Here is a 22312-nt window from a genome sequence, read left to right as displayed (position 1 = left end):
CACAACGTATGGTGTATATATTTATCCACACACTAGTCCATGGGCCTACTGGTGTGAAAAAATTGGCACAAGAGTTTGTTCTTTCCGTTGGCCTTTCAGATATATGGCCCAATCCAAGACCCAAACTTAATTGAGAAAATGTTGTGTGGGGTTTCCTAAACTACATTCATTCATTGATTATCTCATTTCTGAGGCTCAGGTAGTCAGGTTGTAAATATTCGTTTAGGATTGCTAACATCAAAACTTTAGAATAAAATTATCAATTAAAAGTTTAAATAAATTGATAAATAATTAAGTTTTTAGAATTAAAATTTATAATAAATTTAGGCTTTTCATATTTTTAAAACGACAAATTCACATAAGTTCTCATATTAAATTTGGGTCTTATGTGTTTTAATTAATTGATTTAAGATAAATATAATTTTTTTTTATTGATTAAGTGGGCCAAAGCATATGCAAAGTACAAGTCTTCAGGAAATCGATTCAAGTCAAAGTCCATAATATTCAAACACAATAGAAATAAGCTCAAACTACAAGTGAAAGCATGTTCATGCCTATAAATGAGTGTCTCTACCATACAACAATAGAGAAAGTACAACATTACACGCAAATCATTCCATACAATACAACAAATCAAATGAGCCTAGTCCAAAACTCTCTACAACAATGAAACACTACGGCCCCTGATACTGAATTTCAATTTGACATGCGGTTTGCTCCATAAATTCAGAGAGATTACACATTCATATTCAAAAACAAGTTTTAAACCCTTAGATCAACATTTGAGCGAATAATCAGGAGATTAACTTTCAACAAATATTATTCCACCTCTTCATCTAAATCAATAAATTATATTGCGTCTTCATATTTTTTTATCTTATTAATTATTTTAATAAACACGAAATTTTGTATCAATAAGGATAATGGGAAATGCAGTTGCTTCACATATGTCTTAAATAATTTAATCCAACCCTCTAAGTTTATTGCAGTATAAGATCTAATAAACAACAAGACATAAATAAAAATGCCTAAGGAACATAGTTAGGTATAGCTATAGTTTGTTTTATTCATATTTTGGGGATAAATGTCCTTGTCCAACTATTGTGATAACGAAAATCAAATGTTTCATGGGACCAACTAAAATAAAGAATAAAAACGTTGTCATTTTTAATGTAGTAGTAATCCTAATTCTAAAATCACACGTTAATAATATTTTCATATACACACGTACTTAAATAACTAGAGTAATTTAGAGCAGTACTAAAGATTTATCGACTTTTCAAGGGGGTTTGATTAAAAAGGCAAAAGTTAGAGATATCTGCATCAATAATATAGTTATTTTCTAGATATCGTGTCAAATCTTATACTCTTAGCTCAATTTAAGAAAATATATGCATAATTTTTTTCAGGGCCGCCCAAACCCTAATATTCGTAAATTCATTGTATCTGAATCGATAATTTCATAAAATATGGTTCACATAAAAATCACTCATTTATGAATATCCATCTTTTCATGCTTCTGGTACAACTACTTTTATCTTAGCATTTTTGAGTTTAATGATAATTATTTAAGTCAGGCCTAAAAATATTATAGAACTATAATTGGTGTATTCCCAATGTAATCCTAACGATTTTGTGACTTTTAGATCTTTTATCGGAGAAATCAAAGTATATTCAGCTCATTTGAAAAAGTATAATACATATTCATTGTCCCAATAAATTTTAAGCAAAAAAAATTAAAAAAACAACAATATTAAATACCAAAAAATATTAAAATGCATTTATGCTCCAAATATAGTAAAACGAATACATTGGAATCCAATAAAAAATTCCGGCAAACACACCAAATATCATCATTAAATGTTTTTCATGTAAAAAAAGTAAAAGTTAAATGTCCTTCACATTTTGTAAATAGTCGTTTATTTTTTTTGATCTGATACTAAAATAGTCGTTGATTTGAAATAAAAATAGCCGTTTAATTAACGGGGAGTCAACGTGCCGGCGGAGTAAATGTAATCACGACGCCGTACGCTCACCTCATCCGCCCTGTACACGTGTATCCCCTTACAGCAGTTGGATCAAATTCTTGAATCCAATGATTGAGCTTGGTGATGACCTCGACCCATCGACGGCGGTGCAAAATCAATAGCGTGGAGGGTGTCGCAGGAGATACCCTCTCCACACTTAATTAACCCCGTTGGTATAAATTTGAATTGCAAATATTTTACAAGCACTTTGTCTTCTCTCCGCTCCTCCAGTGGGCCCCGCTCCAGTCCCCTTCAAATTACACCGCTCAACCACAACAGATGAAGCCAACCCCAACCACGCGCTTTTTCGGAACCCTAACACTAAACCGCCATATAACTGGCCCGATCCTCCACGCGTAGACTATCCGTTGGGGGTTTGTTTTCACGCGATTGTATAAAAGAGTTTCTTTCCTGTCCCGAAACGTAAAACATAAAATTAGCTCTCTCTTTTCCTCTCCTTCGTGTTTTTTGTTTTCTTTTATTTTTTTGAATGAGCGAAAGGAAAAAAGATATAGATTTTATCGTACGCACCCCACCCCCCCACACTCAACCCTCCATACAGACTCGCCGGCACTCGGCTGAGTGGATACACAGGCGAAGCGGTGAAGGACGAGAGCATTCCGGCGTCGTCGTCTCATTCCCGTTTGTTTTATATATACACATCGCCAGATTTGGAAGCAACTTTTTTTTTTTTTTGTTGTTGGTATTTATCGAACGAAATAGGAAATGTCGGAGGATGAGAAGTTATTGAAGGAGGCGAAGAAATTGCCATGGGAGGATCGATTGACGCACAAGAATTGGAAAGTGAGGAATGATGCGAATATCGATTTGGCAGCCGTTTGCGACTCCATCTCGGATCCCAAGGACCCGCGACTCCGTGAATTTGGTGAGAATTTAGTTTGATTTTTGTGGTAGATCTGATTTCTTGTGATGCTTGATAGTTGTGTAGCTGTCTGTCGAAGAAACTGATGAATGTGATAAGTGTAATGTGCGTGGATCCTGGCGTTTTTGAATTATTCTAGTATTTTTTTTTCTTTTAATCTTGGAATTTCTGGTTAGGTCCGTTTTTCAGGAAGACTGTGGCGGATTCTAATGCCCCCGTGCAGGAGAAGGCTTTGGATGCACTCATTGCGTATTTAAAGGCTGCAGATGCTGATGCTGGAAGGTATATTGTTGAAACTTATTTTTGGTTGGATTTTATCCGTCAAGTTCACTTAATTCCTTGTCATTTAATTGTGATTGCAAAGTTTGAAATTATCAAACGTAATATTCACTTATTTATTTTTGGCTTTGTCGTGGGTTTAGATATGCGAAAGAGGTATGCGATGCAATAGTGGCGAAATGTCTGACTGGAAGGCCTAAAACAGTAGAGAAGGCACAGATGGTCTTTATGCTATGGGTAGAGCTGGAGGCTGTTGAAGCTTTCCTGGTACGTGTCGATTCAAGATGCTACACATTCGTACTAACACTTTAGTTTAATAATGCTATAATTTTATGTGTACTATAATATGCTGGCTGTTGCAAGGGGGCATTCAGCAAGATTAGCTGCCGAAGTTAGTCTCATTACATGGGAGAAGTGAATATGATAATATTGATATGCACCACAAGGCATTAAAATCTGGGCTCGGTTGATAAAACAATGACTAGTTGTAATCCAAGAACTAGGATCTCCATTCACCTATAAGCAATTTAGTTGCAAATTTATGGTTATTTTGTTGAGGAGAACTTCTACTATTTGATTTCTTATTCTGCTGGAGCTTACCTGCTGAATTTCTCCGGTGTTTTGAACATTGAGTCAGGAAACTACATGCCAGTTATTGCTCTTTGACGAAATGGATTTCCAGACTAGGTTTTTATCTGCCAAAAGATTCTGTACCTGCTAGTCTTATGAGACGCTTGCTATTTTTCTTTTGGTGGTACTTACTTGCTGACATGAATGACTTGTTTCATGAGCTAAATATTTGGAAAGTGGATAAAAAATGTAAGCAAGTTGGCCTTCTTTTCTTGGCTGGTTATATGCAGTTCTTTTCATTTTGTCTGAATCACTTCTGTTCACTGCTAAGACTTACTTGAATAATCTTTTAATACGTGTCAAACTGACTTCAAAATCTATATGCTATATTTTGCTCATATTCATTGCTTTCGAATGTTGCATTCATTTTTTGATACTCCTAATTGAATGAGCAATCTATACTTTGTAGGATGCTATGGAGAAAGCAATAAAAAATAAAGTTGCCAAAGCGGTTGTCCCTGCAATAGATGTCATGTTTCAGGCATTAAGGTGTGCAAATAATGCTGTTATCCATAATTGACTCCAACAATTTGCCTGTCGTTCTGCATTATAATGACATTTGGGTGGATAATGAATCAGTGAATTTGGCTCAAAGATAGTGCCGCCTAAAAGAATACTGAAGATGCTACCTGAGCTTTTTGATCATCAAGATCAGAATGTTCGTGCTTCTTCAAAAGGGCTGACACTAGAGCTTTGTCGTTGGATAGGAAAAGACCCTGTCAAATCTATATTGTTTGAAAAGATGCGAGATACAATGGTATGCCAATTTAAATTTGTAATTTCTCTCCCTCTCTCTCTCTTACTTATCTGATACTTTTTTGGTAAGTCGGTACTTATCTTTATTTCTTATACCGCTCTTTTACTTATTCTTCCATGTTGTGTTGTACTTAAGAAAAAAGAGTTGGAGGCGGAGCTTGCTAATGTAAGTGGAACTGCAAAACCAACCCGCAAAATTAGGTGATTGATTCCCTCTCTTTTCCATCAGCAATATATGACAATTAGGATCTGATGTTGATTTTAGAGGAGATCTTTGTTACTTTTTCGCTTGTGAGATAAACCTGTGTTCGTGTGGTCTTTATCTAATGGATATTTGATTTATTGATTTGACTGAGAGTTGGAAGTGTATTCCTTTGGTACTTCAGTCTCCATTTGTGGGTTGGACTCTGATGTTCTTGGTCTTTCTGAGTTTTCTTGCATCTATGGCATAATGTTCCACTGACTACATTAGGTGTTTAATTTCAATGTCTTTCCTTATTATGCAACAAGCATGCCCAACTGCTGGACTCTGATTCTATTTGGTTATCTTTTTAAATGACTGGATTTTAGAAGCTTGATTTCTGATAGAAATGCAAGTTTATTTGGATATTCTATTCCTACCATAATATGTCAGATCCAGCTTTCAGCGTCAAGTACTTCTGTGTTAACAATCTTTATTTACTTATTCATTTGCACTTTGTCAGGTCTGAGCAGGACAAGGAGCCAGAAATAGAAGCTGTTTCTGAGGTTACGGCATCTGGTCCTGCTGAAGAAAATGCAGCTGATGGTATGTTCTTACTGGGCTGAACTGTGTCTCTAATTCAGCAATGTTTCTGGTGCAGGCATCTTAAGCTAATTGTCGAGCTCCCCATCAGCAATGATGATGCTATTTCGTTACCTACTCTTTTAGCCTGGTTCTTTTTTCATTGTACTTTCCTGGTCTGACATGTGTTCTATGTCAGTTCCTCAGGAGATAGATGAATATGAACTTGTTGATCCAGTTGATATCTTGACCCCTCTGGAGAAGTCTGGATTTTGGGAAGGAGTGGTAAGTAACATTCTGGTCAATCATTTATAGTATTGCAATATTTACGAGTTCTCATGACCTCCTGATGTTACTATATTGGAATGAGTTTTGCTTATGGTAGTCTCTGTTGTATTTGTATTTCAGAAAGCTACAAAATGGTCTGAGCGAAAAGACGCCGTTGCTGAATTAACCAAACTTGCCTCTACTAAAAGGATTGCTCCTGGAGATTTTGCTGAAGTTTGTCGAACCTTAAAAAAGGTCTGCATTGGTTTTGCCTTGTGTATTTTTTAGTTTATAATATATGTTTTGGTGTTGCTGTGTCACTTACTCGAGTATTTGGGTCATATTGCTTTGTTTGGGTGGCTGGGCCTTTTACTGGTCAAGATTAGATGAAAGTATTCTTCTCATTTCTGCACATTGATTCATTTTGGTTGCAATCAGACAAAGTGACTCAACTAGAAGATAATACAACAGTTAGAATTCTTTTTCAGTAGTGTGTTGGTCGAGTGAGTTTATAAAATGGGTGACACTGGGTTGTCTCGAGACAAGATAATAGTGTAAGCATACGAGTAACCTGGTTTACTTCAAGTCTAGTGGTAAGATCTAGGCAATAAAGAAAACTGCTTAGAGCCACTTTGTTCTTGGTCGTAAAATTAGTTCATAGGTAAACTTTTTTGAAGAGAAGAGTTGGTGCTTCATGCAGGTTTTTCTTTATTCCATTGCCATTCTGTTATTGTTTCTGGGATTAAAGAATGTGTATTGTTAACAAATATCGTGTTTTATGAGTTGTTTTGACAACTCTTATGTGGTATGAAGGGGATGAATGATGGTTAAGAGATGAATTGTAATGAATAAGTCAAATATTTGTTGTTAAGGCATACTGGTGGCAGTGGATTGAAAGGATAAACACTATGATGATGATGACTGGTATGCGTAATGTCGCACTGCATACAATTTGGATATGTTGCTGCAACAGTGCGAGAAAAGAAATATGCAACACAGGGATAGGAGTATAGGCATGTGGATTTGGAGGAGATAAAGTATAATTCTTACTCAGCTGATTTTTTAGGGCAAAAATAGCAGCCTAAGATAAAATACGCTGATATTATATTGATATATCGAGCAATCCATGTGCAAAGTTCACTGAAATTCATTTTGCTCTGTGTTATGAAGTAAATGGACCATAAATTGCCAAGAAAGTGAATTTTTAACGGATTTGTCCAAACATAAAGCATACAAGACCTTTGTTTGGATTTAGACTGGTCCAATTTTTAATTTTGCCGATTACTTTGTGTTTCTCAAGGACTGGATTGAAGCATATGGGTCTATGATTACTTTTAATTCTATTCTATTCGTATCATGATGTTTAATGCATCACTTTTGCATTTGATCTTCCTTTGTCACCTCAACTTTGGGAACGGCAATCAATTGATCTGTCCAGTGATTACATTATGCTTGTGAACTTTGCAGCTTATTACAGATGTGAACATTGCTGTTGCAGTTGAAGCTATCCAAGCACTGGGAAATCTTGCCAGGGGCCTGAGAACCCATTTCTCAGGAAATTCTCGCTTTCTGTTACCTGTTCTACTGGTTAGTATACTATTGTGAATGTATTTGTTGTAAAGTGGTCTGCAATAGTAGACTTGGTCTAAGGATATTTTAGAAAGTATTCTTGCACCTTACTACCATTGCTGAGTTCCGCTGAGTAGAAATATATGCGAAAAGGGCCTGGGAGAAGGTGGGATATGGAGGATAAGTTTCATAACTTCTCAACAATGATTGGCAAAGCGTAGATGTGTAATGAGGGTGATTTAGCCTTTTGGGTTTTGATGGATCCATGTGGCATTAAGTCTTCCATTTAGTTACAGATTCTGTACTTAGTTCATTTAAGATCTAGGATTTGATGTCCCAGAAAAAATCAAACTTTTTAATATACCTTAGCTACTAGTGTTTGGTAAGTTCTTTTGTTGGCCTGCTGCATCGTGTAGCTGCGCTGCCATAAAGCCTGGACAAGTTTCTGTGGCACTTGCTACTTTGTGTTAAGTTCGATATTGACTTAATTGAGCTTTGATCTGTGATTATTGTAGGAAAAACTGAAGGAGAAGAAACAGTCTTTGACAGACGCTCTGACTCAAACTCTTCAAGCAATGCACAAGTCAGGATGTTTAAATCTCACTGATATTATTGAAGGCAGGATTTGTAACTCATATCTGTTTTCAATTTTTATTGTGTATTGTTACAAGTGATAGTTTCCGCTGAATCAGTCTTTGGCTACATTTAGATTTCTTGTTCTTGTTATGTATCTACATAAGCTGGTATGTGTCATATTGTTTTGCTCATTTTTTTTCTATTTACCTATTTGGTCTCTTGTAGTTGTCTTGCTGCATGTTGGACATCAGTATCTTGGTTTCTGTTATTTCATGACAATCGCTCGCTAATTTGCATCTCTGCAATCATTATGTTCTCCTTGGTTGTAACGAACATGATATCTTGTAATTTTGTTGCAGGTGCATTTCATGCTATGTAAAGTCAGTAAGGTGTTGTAGGAATAACTTTCCAGTTTCTCATGAATCTAGACATATATTCTGATAGTTTTAGTCCTTTGCTGTAAAATCTATAGCAGTCCACTTTATCTTTGAATCACCTGAGATGTACTGCCTATTTTTTTTCTCACTAAAGACATTCCTGGCTGAAGGTAGCGTGCATACAAAGCGGTGCAGAATTTCAATCTTCTGAAATAACTTGTTCTCTTGCAGATGTTAAAACAGCAGTGAAAAATAAAGTTCCTCTTGTAAGATCATTGACGTTGAACTGGGTCACATATTGTATTGAGACAAGTAACAAGGCAGCCATACTTAAAGTGCACAAGGAATATGTTCCGATTTGCATGGAGGTTGGTAAATAGATGCCGGAGTTTGTGTGCCATACATGCGAGAGTTTTGTATTAGCTTTAATTCTTTTTAGTCAACTGTTTTCATTTTTGTGCAATTTGATATTGATTTGTCTCCAGTGTGAAGGAAAAGTGCATGTTCAAATAGATTTCATTGGTAAATAATCGCTATAATTCACATATGCAAATGTCCATCCGCATGGTTTTTGACTGCAATGAGAAGCTATATATGCAAATTATGAAGTCAGGAATGGAATTCTGTTTATATAATTGCAGCTATTCCTTTTGTAACAGCTATTTTGGTCTATTTAATTCTTTGAACATGTCGTTTATATCATTTTGCATTTGTAATTTCTTGTCAAACCCTATATTGAACCTTTTCGAATTATGCAGTGCCTTAATGATGGGACACCTGAAGTGAGGGATGCAGCTTTCTCAGCTTTAGCAGCTATTGCTAAGGTGTTCTTTATGAGGATGTTTGTTTGTCCATTTGTCCAAGTTTTTCCGACGTTCCCCTGTTGATGTGACTATCTAACTGTTTTGACTTCTTTAGATGGTTGGTATGAGACCATTGGAGAAGTCACTGGAAAAACTGGATGATGTTAGGAAAAAGAAGTTATCTGAAATGATTGGGGGTTCGACAGGGGATCCATCAACATCAACAAGCTCAGGTTTTGATTGAATTTTTGTCATTTTCGGTGATTCATCTGATACTGTTCTGTGTTATTTATTTCATTATGTTTTTCTTTTACAATAATTTCAGCTGCAGTTCAGTCTTCTGGTGGAGGTATGGCTCATGCAGAGGTCAGTAGGATTTCTATCCAAATTAGGTTTCCATTGTTTCTTGGACTCCAATTGACAGAACCATCTCATGAAGAAATAATGGAGATAGTTTAATCTGGCATGGGGAAGAAATTGTTAATTCTTTGACATCTATTTTCTGGTTCAACAATCTCCTTGCATATACAATTAGGCCACAGCTTGATTGTTTGCTTCATTCTGCCCGCAACTTATGCATACCACTGCATCCAACATGTGCCCATCTTAAGCAGTTGTGATTTTAGAGCCTGGCTTAGACGCTTGGCCTCTGGTATAAGGACTTAAGGTGGATTAGAGTGTTTATTTCTGGAGCAAATGGTTCCTCCAAGAGTTTGCACATGCAGGTCATGTTTCCCTGAAAATTCATTATTTTAAAGAAATTGAAGTTGTTTTCCCTCCACTAAATGCTGGTAAGGGAAACAGAAATCACTATGCCATCCTTTATATGCATAGACCAACTTTTTAATATGAGACCCAAGGAATTCTTGGAAAACTTCTCCTGCTATATATGTTGTTAGCGACTAGTAATTTTCTATCCCATTCTCACTGAAAAAGGGAATTTCAACACCTCTTTTTCTTGTCATTCTACAAATACTGTGTCCTGAAGAAAGCTTGAGGTCTTCACATATTTGGGCTTCTTGCAGAATGGCTTTTTAACCTTTTACATTGTTCAGTAATTTACAAGCTTTTCGTGTGGCAACTTGGTACAAGCTTTCTTCTCAAAAAATCAAAGCTCCCAATTTTCTGTTTATCATTCTGTGATCATTGATGATCAAATCCCTTTGCAGTAATTTTCTGAAGGCATCTTCTGTTCTTATATGAGGTATGACGTGAATTAGCTTTATGTTGAATGGTTTTTGCTTTAATGTTCTCTTGATGCAGGCCTCTGATGGATCATTTGTTAGAAGATCAGCAGCTAGCATGCTTAGTGGGAAGAAACCTACTAATGTAGCTGTAAGTTACATCTTTAAACAATCCCACTTCCTGTTGGTGTTGGCCATTGTTGGCAAATTTCCTTCCAAACATAAAAAGTAAAACACAGAGCACTGGTCCTAAACATAGTTTTGCCCACTGATGCTTGCATGGCTATTGATGACCGGACTTTCCCTTTGTTTGTGCTATGCTTCTGATTGTTCAGCCTGCTGCTACAAAGAAAGCTTCCTCTGCCAAAGCTGGTACCAACAAGAAAAGTGATGGAGGGCAATCAAAAGTTTCTAAGCCTGTGGAACAGGAAGACATCGAGGTAAAATTCAACATGTTTATTCTTCACTCTACCTTTTGTGCCATGATTAGATGGTATAGTTGGAAACTCCAGGATGTCATTTGTTCGGTTACATGATGCACTTGTTTTTACAGCCAGCAGAAATGAGTTTGGAAGAGATTGAGAACAGATTAGGATCCCTTATACAAGCAGAGACGATTACTCAGCTAAAAAGTGCTGTGTGGAAAGAACGACTTGAAGGTTTACATCTTTAAATTGCTGCTTAACTTGTTGACTTTTAGTTATCAGCTTACTTGGTTCAAAGTTGGATGATATTTTATCATTGAATTATGAATTTGCATTGATGATTCATTTTGGTTGTTTTGGACAAAACTTAGCTAAGAATGCATGTTTTCATTCATACAAAGCCTCGTGTTTTTCCATGGAGAGAAATCTTATACTTCAATCCAATTTGTCGCGATCAGACTCTTGTTACTTTAGGTGAATGTTTGTGCTTTTCAGCTCCTTTCTCTATTGTTTGTTTCTTGTGGGTCAAGATAATGCTTCTGGTTCTGCACATTTAATCTTTGGTGGTGAATTATGTCCATTTTAACCAATTTTTGAAGTAATTCTCAAAATGGACTGCCTCTTACAAATTTAGTTTTGCTTCTGACTAAAATGTGGAGTTATATTTTCATAAATGTTTGTTGCAGCTATTGTGTCTTTCAAAGAGCAAGTGGAAGCACTCAACGACCTGAATCCATCAGTTGAGGTTTTGATCCGCTTACTTTGTGTTGTTCCTGGCTGGAATGAGAAAAATGTTCAGGTAAAAGATTGAAAGCACAAGCTCTAATTGGTGTACTGCTTGCTTGAATGAGTTGGCTCATCTTCTGCATCATGTTGATGAGCAGGTCCAGCAGCAGCTTATTGATATTATTACACACATAGCATCAACCGCGTTGAAGTTTCCCAAAAAATGTGTTGTGCTTTGCCTTTTAGGTCTGTATTTCTAGTACAACTACTACCATGATAATATAGTTTGTTTTGGTATTATTCCTATTAATAATTTGCTTGACTATTCTTGTTCTTCTAGTTGTTCTCCTTTTTCCTACACCTATTTGCTTGTAGTCAACAATGGTTTTGCATGTGGCTGTTTTGACATCTAAAATTGTTATTTCCTCGTTTGCTTGTGGCCTAAACTTACTTGCTTTTAGCAATTTCCTTTATCTACACTTTTGACTTGTCGACAGGTATTAGTGAAAGAGTTGCTGACATCAAGACTCGTACTCAGGCCATGAAATGCCTTACTACTTTTTGTGAAGCTGCGGGACCAGGGTTTATATTTGAGAGGGTAAGTATACAACTGACAATATTGCCTGTGTAGGGGAAACTATTTTGCCTTCTTCCTTCAACTTCAAGTGTCTTGTACGGTGAAAAATTGTTGTATAACCTTGAGAATTTGAACAAGTCTCTCTCGACGTTTTCTTCTTTGTTTTTGTTTCACCTTCCTATTCCACATCTAATAAAAGATTGCCTGGAATACTCTGCTGGTGAATCTGAGATGAGAAAGAAAGAAAGAAAGTACTCGACATTCTTTTTTCCTGCTGATTTTCCCAACGTTGGTCACCATTCCTGCAGCAACTTATTGCAGCAAATGACATCCCTTACATTAGCATTTATTCCACATTTGTAATGGGCAAACTAAACACCAGAATGCCGCAAACTATACTGAAGGAGGAAGATAAACACCCGCAATTCCATTTTGTCTTTGTCTATGACTTTCCGGCATTTCGTCATCACAAATGTTGGGTGAAATTGCAACTACTTAGTATTTGTGGTTCTTACTTTTTTTATCAATCAAATAGATTGAGAGGTAGATCTTAGTCGATGTCATACTGCTATTATTGGATTTTCAAACCCCAAGAAAAATATGTTTTCATGGGTAATTGGATATTTTCTGTGTTGTCGGGCAGTTGGTTTTTCTGATCTGAAAAGTGGTAAAGTGCACCCTTACTTCTTAAGTTGCACATGCATTTTCTATGGGGAAAAGGGTAATCATGAAAAAGGACTGCAGTTAATGGTCAACCTCTTCTATGTAGCGGTTTAAGTCATGTCGATGACTTGCTTGGGTAGTTTCTGAAACTGTCAATGACAAGCATAACTGAACTAATATAGATTTATGGAAAAAGTGGTCCATTTTTCGGAAGGTGAGGTGATATTTTTTTCATTTTCTAATATTGGTAGGATTGGCACGTTGTTCAATATCATTGGAACTCTTTATTTTCTGTAAGCACATTTGAGCTAATTCCTTGCTATTATTCGGTTTCAGCTGTATAAAATCATGAAAGAGCACAAGAATCCCAAGGTTCTAAGTGAAGGCCTATTGTGGATGGTTACTGCAATAGAGGACTTTGGTATTTCATATATTAAACTGAAGGTGCTTGAAGCTCCTTTGGACAAATTCTAATTTTTGCTTCTGATTTTGTTTCTTTCAGAAATTGCTTCATGAAGATTATATTAAGATGTACTTTCTTTTTCTTATCACAGGATTTAATTGATTTCTGCAAGGACATTGGTTTACAATCTAGTGCTGCTGCAACTAGAAATGCTACCATTAAGCTAATTGGTGCTTTACACAAGTTTGTTGGTCCTGGTAATAAAAGTTTCTGTCTGTTATTTTATCATGTTATTCAGATGTTAACAGGGACTGACAACTACTCTCCTTATAGATATTAAGGCGTTCCTCTCAGATGTTAAACCTGCTCTTTTAAGTGCCCTTGACGCGGAGTATGACAAAAATCCGTTTGAGGTAATCCTTGGTTGGTGTTTAACTGTCTTCTCACAGGCATCTATCTGGTTTGGCCTTCACTACTTTATTATTGGTATGCAGGGAGCATCTGCAGCTCCTAAGAAGACTGTGAAAGTAAGTGATTCTACATCATCCATGGCTGCTGGTGGTGTAGACGGTCTTCCACGTGAAGATATTAGTGAGAAAATCACCCCCACTTTGTTAAAAGGCCTGGAGAGTTCAGACTGGAAGGTGTGATTACGTATAGTAGAGATAGACATCAAGTCAGTAAAATATTTAAAGAGGTCATGCTGACTTTTCTTTGTGTTTGTCCTAGATTCGCTTGGAGTCTATTGAAAGTGTAAATAAAATTCTGGAAGAGGCCAACAGGCGTATACAACCAACTGGAACTGGTATAATTCCTTATTCTGGATTGGAATCTATTGGGATTCTGTATAATGTGTTAACTCATTTTCATGCTTCCAGGAGAGTTATTTGGAGCTCTTAAAAGTCGTTTACACGACAGCAACAAGAATTTGATTATAGCAACGTTGTCTACAATTGGTGCTCTTGCATCTGCAATGGGACCGCCGGTTGAGAAGTCAAGCAAGGTTCATTTTCTCAAATATAGTCTATTATCATTTTGTCTTAAAGTTTAGTTAGATAATTTACATTGATATGGTTCATGCAGGGCATTCTTTCGGATGTTCTGAAATGCCTTGGCGACAATAAAAAGCAAATGCGAGAGTGCACCTTGAGTACTTTAGACTCTTGGCTTGCTGCTGCTCATCTCGACAAAATGGTCAACCTTACACTTCAGAAATTCTTTTTCCTTCCATCCTTGTTTCATGTATTGTTAACCTTGTTGCATTTTCTTCCCTTTAGGTCCCTTATGTAACCGCTGCTCTCACGGACACTAAGCTTGGTGCGGAAGGGCGCAAGGATCTTTTTGACTGGTTGTCAAGACAACTTGCTGGATTGTCCGATTTTCCTGATGCTATACATCTGCTAAAACCCTCTGCATCTGCTATGACGGTATTTTTCTCCCGCAAAGTTAAACTTGTCCTGTATAGTTTTCACTGGTTGGCATTTGCCTCTATATCAATTTTTCTCATGATATTTGTATGGTTAACTTTCCAGGATAAATCAGCAGATGTTCGTAAAGCTGCTGAAGCATTCTTTAATGAAATATTGAGGGTTTGTGGACATGAAATGGTATGTGTGCCGCGAAGTTCTGAAGCTTTGTTAGGGATCTTTTGACTCCACCAGGGATCATAGTTTGATCGATTTTGTTCCTCGTGTAGGTGACAAAAAATTTGAAAGATATACAAGGTTCTGCTTTAGCTATTGTTGTTGAACGACTGAAACCATATGGGGCTTTTCAAGGTATTCTATTTTTGTGCTCTAGCTCGACCCAACTCCCATCGAAAAGATAAAAGGGTTTTTCTATCTTGCGAATCCCTTCATTGAATTTTATGGCTGCCTGTGGGCTCGCAGAAAATTTCGAAACTGGTAGATCGATTTCAGCAGGCATAGCATCCAAAACCAGCTCAAAGGTTGGAAAGTCCAATGCTTATGGAGATCGTGCATCTTCATCACGGCATGGGAACAGAGTTGCATCTTCAGTATGTTTTCATGTGGTTGAATTGCTTAATTTTTTGAATCATGGCATATATGTTGATCAATATCCTGTTCTTGTAGAGAGCTGTTCCTACCAAGGGACCAAGACAAGACTCAATCATGTCTGTTCAGGACACCAACATTCAGTCACACGCTTTGCTCAATGTGAAGGACTCAAACAAGGTATGAAAACTTTGGCAGTTGATATACAATAGCTTAACTATTCCATACATACTACATATGTGAACTGACTGATTGTTATGCAGGATGATCGAGAGAGAATGGTCGTGCGCAGATTCAAGTTTGAAGAATTACGTTTAGAGCAAATTCAAGATCTTGAGGTTTCTGCTTGAGCATCTGTTGCTTGATTCTATGCTCTATCCTTTCTGCTTGAGCATCTGTTGCTTGGTTCTTATTATTACTTGGACTAGCATACTTATCAAGATGAATAGGGATTATAGAGCTTTCAGAACCTTTGTTTTTCGTCTACTCTTGTGATTGTTAGTTGTTGTAGTATAGGAATAAGGTCTTGATCTGTTTTATTGATCTCAATGTCAGGATGCAATTAAGGCGCTTGATCAAATTATTGCACCTGAAATATTTATCCTCTTGATGTTAGTAAATGCTTCTACTTACTTTTCAACAGAATGATATTATGAAGTACTTTAGAGAGGATTTGCATCGAAGGTTGCTAAGCACAGACTTTAAGAAGCAAGTTGATGGGATTGAGATGCTGCAGAAGGTTCTTTTAGTGTAATTTCATGGTTTTGTTAACATGGCATCTGAACGGGCTCTTGTTTGACCTGGCATTCTTATTGGCATTCCAGGCTCTTCCATCAATTGGAAAGGAGTTAATTGAAGTCTTGGATATACTCTTGAGGTGGTTCGTGCTGAGGTTCTGCGAATCAAATACATCATGCTTACTAAAGGTACATGTATATATAGCTTCTCAAGTGTCAATTGTTAGTAGTGCCCGCTATCATGTTCCACAAAACATCTCATTTCGTAAACTGGGTACTTTAATATTTATTCTAGTTTGGCAAACTATAAATTAATAATTATCTTACAAGGAATATTCTGATCCAATATTCTATTATCTTATTGGCTCAGTCTTATATCACATTGAATACTTTTGTTCTTTTTTCTTCTAATATATGTTCTTTTCTTGTCTTTTCTTTTTCCTACTGTCACTCACTTTTCGCCACTTACGTTTATCCACAACATTGTTAAGGTGCTGGAGTTTCTTCCTGAACTCCTGGAGATGTTAAGGAATGAGGGTTACACTATGACTGAAGCAGAGGCTGCAATTTTTCTTCCTTGTTTGATTGAGAAGGTAAGAGTCCTGTTAACTGTTAGAAGAGCCTTCCTTTTGTAGGATTTTCCTTTCTTTAATTTGATGGCTGCTAATGCCTGTGATTGCTTCATAATGGAATAATTTTTATTTTAATTTGCTTTCATTTTTCATGATTGACAATGATTCTTCTATATATTCTTTATCTGAATGTATTTGGTTTTTCTTTATCTAATGGCTATTACGTTTGGCTGCAGTCTGGACACAACATTGAAAAAGTACGAGAAAAAATGCGGGAATTGATGAAACAAATTATCCATGCATATTCACCCGCAAAAACTTTTCCTTATATTTTGGAAGGCTTGCGTTCTAGAAACAACAGAACAAGGATTGAGTGTGCTGATCTTGTTGGATTTTTGCTGGATAATTACGTAGCTGAGGTAACTCTTAATGTGCCATTGTATTGTGGTTATCATTATTTATCATCATCTCAACTCTTAATGTTTTTCCTGTTTTGATATGCTGTACTTGTTTTCTTGTATCAGATAAGTGGGCAATTAAAGTCCTTGCAAATTGTTGCTTGCTTAACTGCTGAACGAGATGGTGACACTAGGAAAGCAGCTTTAAATACATTGGCAACTGGATACAAGATTCTTGGTAAGTTACTAACTGCAGATAGAATGGTGAAAGTTTAGACTTCTTGTTGGTACAAATAGCTTTTCAATCTCTTCAAATTGGTGGGGGCTCCAGCATCATTAAATAGGTACAAATTCATGTTTTTCATTTTTTGTTGTCTCATATGCAAATTAATACATGCAATAGGTGATGACATTTGGAGATTTGTTGGAAAGCTTAATGAGGCACAAAGAAGTATGTTGGATGATAGATTTAAGTGGAAGGTTTGAACATCTTCGTGCTCTGCGTTTACTTCTGTTTCCTTTTCCCCCTTCTACAGTCACTATACTTATTTGTATTGCTCAGGCCCGAGAGATGGAGAAGAGAAAAGAAGGCAGGCCAGGGGAAGCTAGAGCTGCCCTAAGGCGTTCAGTGAGGGATAATGGGTATGCTTTGTTCTAAAAAGTTGTTGCTTTTACCATACAGAACTTTGAGCAATCTCTTGGTGTGTTCAAAAGGTTAAGAATGCTATTATTTTTATTTATTGCACATTCCATTATCAATTTTTAGCCTAGAAATTATTATCTTAATTTAAGAGGGATATCTTTGATCCGGAAAGGGAAGTAATTATTGTCTCGTTCAGCTCATTAGCTGTGGTTTGAAGTGGTAGGTGAAGTTTCCATTTAAAAGCTTATTAGCTTGCAAAGTAAGGTTTACCAGAAACAACTGGACGCCGGCTTCTGTGTGTGAGCTCTGTGGCTTACATACTAAAAGTCAAGGTTTTCCTTCAATTTACTCACTGCAGACACTCTGAACTAATATCACCAAAGGTCCTCTGTTGCTCTCTTTCCTTGACCAATTCAATTTTCAAGCCATATAATCTAGTCACAGGGAATGATATAAAAACATGTGCAAGGAGCAAGTATCAGAGAATATGTAGATACTCTAGAATGCAAATATATTTTTAAAGTACATGTGATATGATGAAAATCTCATGAAACCGATTCCAACTCGTTCCATTAAGGCCAAGCATGCCTTAATGATTTTGTGGTTAAGTTATTGTCTTGCCTCTATCATTTGGTCCTGAAGGAAAGAACACTTAACATATTATTCTTTTCACTTATGATTTTGCAACTTCTTGGTTTCAATGACCTGCAGGTCTGAACCTGCCGAGCAAAGTGGGGAAGTGTCTCGGTCTACAACTGTCCCAATCTTGAATCGGTATTTGATTCTTTTTACTTACATATATTCTGTACAAGCACATGCACTCAGTGGTCCACTACTTTGCCTTGAGCACGTCCTTTTCGTAATACAGGACCAGTCTTACTCAGCTTGCTTCAACTTTATTATTATGATCTTTTGTTATAGGGAGAATTATGGTCATTCTGAAGTTCACACAGAGAGACTGCCGATCACTCGAACATATTCTGGTGTGGGCCCCACAGACTGGAATGAAGCTTTAGACATTATAGCATATGGTTCTCCAGAGCAGGTTGGCTTTGCATACATATGTGGAGAAGCTTAGGAGTTTATGCCAATGATGTAGAAATTATTAAGTACTATTATTATAGACATTATGGCCAAATGCTTGAATGATACCGAGATCTCTTTTCCATAACTTCCCAACTTTGTCCAGCTGAAGATATCTCAAATAACTGGATTTTTCTCTTTGATACCATACCAGCATTTAGTTACTCAGAGATTGATATTTGGTATTTATCAATGGAGGCCTTGTTTACTGCAGTCTGTAGAAGGAATGAAAGTTGTATGTCATGAGTTGGCACAAGCAACGGCTGATCCTGAAGGCAGCACAATGGATGACATAGTAAAAGATGCTGATAGACTTGTTTCATGCTTGGCAAATAAGGCAAGTGTTCTATTATTCTCCTTTTGCAGCTCCTAGTTATATTTATCAGAACCCCTCAGAAATAGTGTTTCTTGTTGCAGGTGGCAAAGACTTTTGACTTTAGTCTTACTGGTGCCTCTTCTAGGTCTTGTAAATATGTGCTGAACACTCTGATGCAGGTAGGAGCTCTACTTTTTATTAATCATATGAATGTTGCACCTGATTCTTACTTTAGTACAAGTTGGACCAAGAAATTTGGACTCTGACTTGAACTTACAAAGCTAAAAAATTGAGAATAGCTTTATTCCAGTCAACCTGTGTCAATTTAGTCTCAATTCTTTTTGGTGCAGGCTTTTCAGAACAAGAGACTTGCTCATGCAGTTAAAGAAAGCACCCTTGATAGTCTCATCACTGAGCTGTTGCTCTGGCTTTTGGATGAAAGGGTTCCGCAGATGGATGATGGCAGTCAACTTTTGAGAGCTTTGAATGTTCTGATGTTGAAGATTCTGGTAACCTTTTGCCGTAAAGTTGTCTATAAGGCATGGGCAGGCGCGAATCTTTACTTTTTAGAATATTTACATTTGCTTCTTTGCATGATTTGATTTTGAGTTCAGGATAATGCCGATCGTACCTCATCATTTGTTGTGCTTATAAATCTCTTGCGACCTCTGAATCCATCAAGATGGCCTGCTCCAGCAACAAATGAGACTCTCATTATTAGAAATCAGAAATTTTCAGATTTGGTCGTTAAATGTTTAATTAAACTTACTAAGGTAAGGGTTTTTTTTTATTTCTTTTAGTGATTTTTGGTATTGGGTAGAACATTCGGATATGTTGTTAGGAATTGTTTCTTTTTTGTTCTTTGTATAGTTTTATTGGCTTGATCTGTACATACAATGTTTGTTTAATCTGTCCCACTGGTATGTGATATAGGTCTTGCAAAATACAATATATGATGTAGACCTTGATCGCATCCTTCAGAGCATCCATATATATCTTCAAGAATTAGGAATGGATGAAATACGGAAGAGGTACACCTGATAACTAGTTTGCTGTGCTGTAGTGGTCCGCGTGACTGAATGTGTATTAATAACATGTTTTTCTCCTTTATGTGTATTTCTTGAAGAGCGGGAGCTGATGACAAACCGCTTCGCATGGTTAAAACTGTTCTGCATGAGCTTGTTAAACTTCGTGGAACCGCCATAAAGGGTCATCTTTCCATGGTCCCAATTGACATGCAACCTCAACCTATCATCCTTGCCTACATCGATCTTAATCTCCAGGTATATGGCTTACTCTTGACTATTTGGTTGTTTGGTTTGTAATTTGTAAATCATTGCCTCATATACTCGCAACGAAATTGAGCAGACCTTGGCAGCTGCAAGAATGTTGACGCCAACTGGGCCTGTTGGGCAAACTCACTGGAGTGACTCGACTGCCAACAACCCAGCGCCTGCTGCAACACACTCTGCGGATGCACAATTGAAGGTACTTTTGGTCTGTAGTTAGTTGCGGACCAAGTTTGTCTTGTTACTTTCTGCTTTCGCCCTATGTTGTTCTTACGTTTCTAACATGATTTCATATAACAGCAAGAATTGGCTGCAATATTTAAGAAAATTGGTGACAAGCAAACTTGCTCGATTGGTCTTTACGAACTATATCGCATAACACAGTTATATCCCCAGGTAAATAATCTGCAGAGAAATTGATCTGTCCTATATTTATTTTTATTCAGTTCAGTACAGCCTGTGAATGCCCCTTATATATGTTCACCTATTCATCTTTCATTTGCAAACTTTGCTCTCAGGTTGATATTTTTGCTCAGCTGCAAAATGCCAGCGACGCCTTCCGCACATACATTCGAGATGGTTTGGCGCAGGTTAATGTGTATATATATATATATATATATAGCGACGTGTTATTTAGTTGATATATATAGTGACCTGTTATGAGCTGTTTAATGTTGTTTCTCTGGCAGATGGAAAGAAATGCAGCCGCAGGGAGGACACCTTCGAGTGTGCCCCTGGCTACTCCTCCACCAGCAGCACTCAACCTTTCCCCCAGATACGGCCCTCTATCCCCTGTAAATACAAACCCATTAAGCGATTCAAGAAATATGAATACAAGAGTTGAACCAACAAATTTTAGTTTACCCCCGTCGTATGCTGAAGATGACCGGCATGTTAATGCCAGCTCTCCAAGAGTTTCCAGTTATGAGCAAGCAGGGCTACAGCAGAACATGGAGGAGTCCAGAAACGACAGATTACCATCTGGTGGTTAGTTAATTTAATCTAATCTGTTGCAGTCTATTTTTTTTTTTTTGTGAGGATATCACCAAATTATGTGCTTTCATTGCAGTCTCAAATGGAACATTAGATGCTATTAGGGAGAGGATGAAGAGCATCCAATTAGCAGCTTCTGCTGGGAATCCTGAGTCCAGAAGCCGGCCATTGATACAAGTAAATGGGAATCTTAATCATCCTCCTGTTACAGAAGGGCATGGCAGTGGTAATCCTGTGCATGGTGGGATTCTTCCTATGGATGAGAAGGCATTATCTGGCCTCCAGGCTCGTATGGAACGTTTAAAGAGTGGGTCATTTGATTCTCTGTAGGGACGGGATACGAAGTTGCTATCATTCTTTATTGCGGTAGAGTACCCCATGATGTGCTGATTTTGTAAATGGCGAGAGTGTACTATTGGCAATCCTGCTTGATTCTGCACATGCTCTAGTAATTTTTGTTTCAGAAGCTTTGATCTTTAGATGAATTGCCTAAGTTCTCACTGTGTGGCAGTATTAGTTGTATATTGAATTGGTAGCGACGAATATCAGGCATGCAAAAGCAGGCCTTTTATATCCAAACTCGAAAGATTTTGAATTATGCATGGCTTGAAATTACTTCTCTTTCAACGCCAGTTTGCCATTCTCCGTCCTTAATTGTCGCTTTTGTATATATTGAAAGCTTTGAAGTGTTTATTATTGAGAGATATTTGATAGAAAGAAATTCAACATTTTACTTTCTCACTGAAACTCGAGGTCTTAAGCATAAAGGCGGTCCCAAGGATAGGGGTGTAAATGATCCGAGTCGAGTCGAACACGTTATTGTTCAATTTTTTTGTTTGAATTATTATCGAGTTTTAAAAATTGGGTTTGAATTTGGTTTTATTACTATTTGAGTCGAGTTTGAGTAACTTCATATTTTTTAATATATTTTACTATTTTTGCATTATAATCCAATTGAGCTTGAACTAAGCTCAAAAGTTCGCCGAACAAAATTTTTTTGTTCAAATTTGGTTTGTTAAAATTTATGAATCTGAGTTTAAACGAGTTTTTATCGGTCGATTTTAAATGAGTATCAAATAATTTGATTATTTTTCAGCCCTACCCAGGGATGAGTGTTCGGGCCCGAGTGTGTTTGGTGTGTGCGTGCCTAAGGGTGGATGGCTAGAAGCCTAGAACCGGGAGCAACAATTGGATCCCGCTGCATGTTTCATATACTGAGAGAGTCATAGAACAAATAAAAACAATGTCCTAAAAACGCTTAGAAAAAGATAATAAAATTGCAAAACAAAGTAGAGATATGTTGCTTCAAGAAAATAAGCCCTTCTCAGCTGATTACAACTCAGTTGCCTCAACAAGGT

The 22312-nt window shown here is 37.0% G+C and overlaps 1 protein-coding gene across 2 annotated transcripts; it reads left to right on the top strand.

Annotated features, from left to right (window-relative positions):
* The first annotated feature begins 2494 nt into the window (after nucleotides 1-2494).
* Nucleotides 2495-21581, top strand: MOR1 (ARM repeat superfamily protein). Of its 2 annotated transcripts, none has more exons than XM_011097959.3 (54): nucleotides 2495-2913; nucleotides 3087-3192; nucleotides 3333-3456; nucleotides 4229-4308; nucleotides 4399-4576; nucleotides 4712-4776; nucleotides 5280-5362; nucleotides 5538-5623; nucleotides 5747-5860; nucleotides 7073-7192; nucleotides 7690-7792; nucleotides 8359-8495; nucleotides 8886-8951; nucleotides 9046-9163; nucleotides 9256-9296; nucleotides 10194-10265; nucleotides 10450-10554; nucleotides 10668-10773; nucleotides 11226-11338; nucleotides 11424-11511; nucleotides 11763-11863; nucleotides 12842-12949; nucleotides 13060-13165; nucleotides 13242-13321; nucleotides 13403-13552; nucleotides 13638-13713; nucleotides 13787-13911; nucleotides 13992-14102; nucleotides 14186-14335; nucleotides 14441-14515; nucleotides 14605-14686; nucleotides 14798-14925; nucleotides 15002-15103; nucleotides 15187-15261; nucleotides 15567-15662; nucleotides 15748-15849; nucleotides 16152-16253; nucleotides 16469-16651; nucleotides 16757-16868; nucleotides 17034-17110; nucleotides 17193-17272; nucleotides 17985-18047; nucleotides 18195-18318; nucleotides 18571-18693; nucleotides 18774-18851; nucleotides 19023-19181; nucleotides 19287-19445; nucleotides 19606-19703; nucleotides 19799-19955; nucleotides 20041-20160; nucleotides 20262-20357; nucleotides 20480-20551; nucleotides 20651-20945; nucleotides 21031-21581. In XM_011097959.3, the coding sequence occupies exons 1-54, from the start codon at nucleotides 2754-2756 to the stop codon at nucleotides 21282-21284; spliced, it is 6084 nt and encodes a 2027-aa protein (XP_011096261.2). In that variant the 5' UTR covers nucleotides 2495-2753; the 3' UTR covers nucleotides 21285-21581. The 2 variants fall into 2 exon arrangements, with proteins under 2 accessions (XP_011096261.2, XP_011096260.2); XM_011097958.3 differs by having other exon boundaries at nucleotides 2497-2913; nucleotides 20651-20948.
* Nucleotides 21582-22312: the final 731 nt, after the last annotated feature.

The sequence above is a fragment of the Sesamum indicum genome, linkage group LG12, assembly GCF_026168435.1.
Source record: "Sesamum indicum cultivar Baizhima isolate 11 linkage group LG12, ASM2616843v1, whole genome shotgun sequence".
NCBI classification, from domain to species: Eukaryota; Viridiplantae; Streptophyta; class Magnoliopsida; order Lamiales; family Pedaliaceae; genus Sesamum; species Sesamum indicum.
This window is presented reverse-complemented; position numbering and strand designations above follow the sequence as displayed.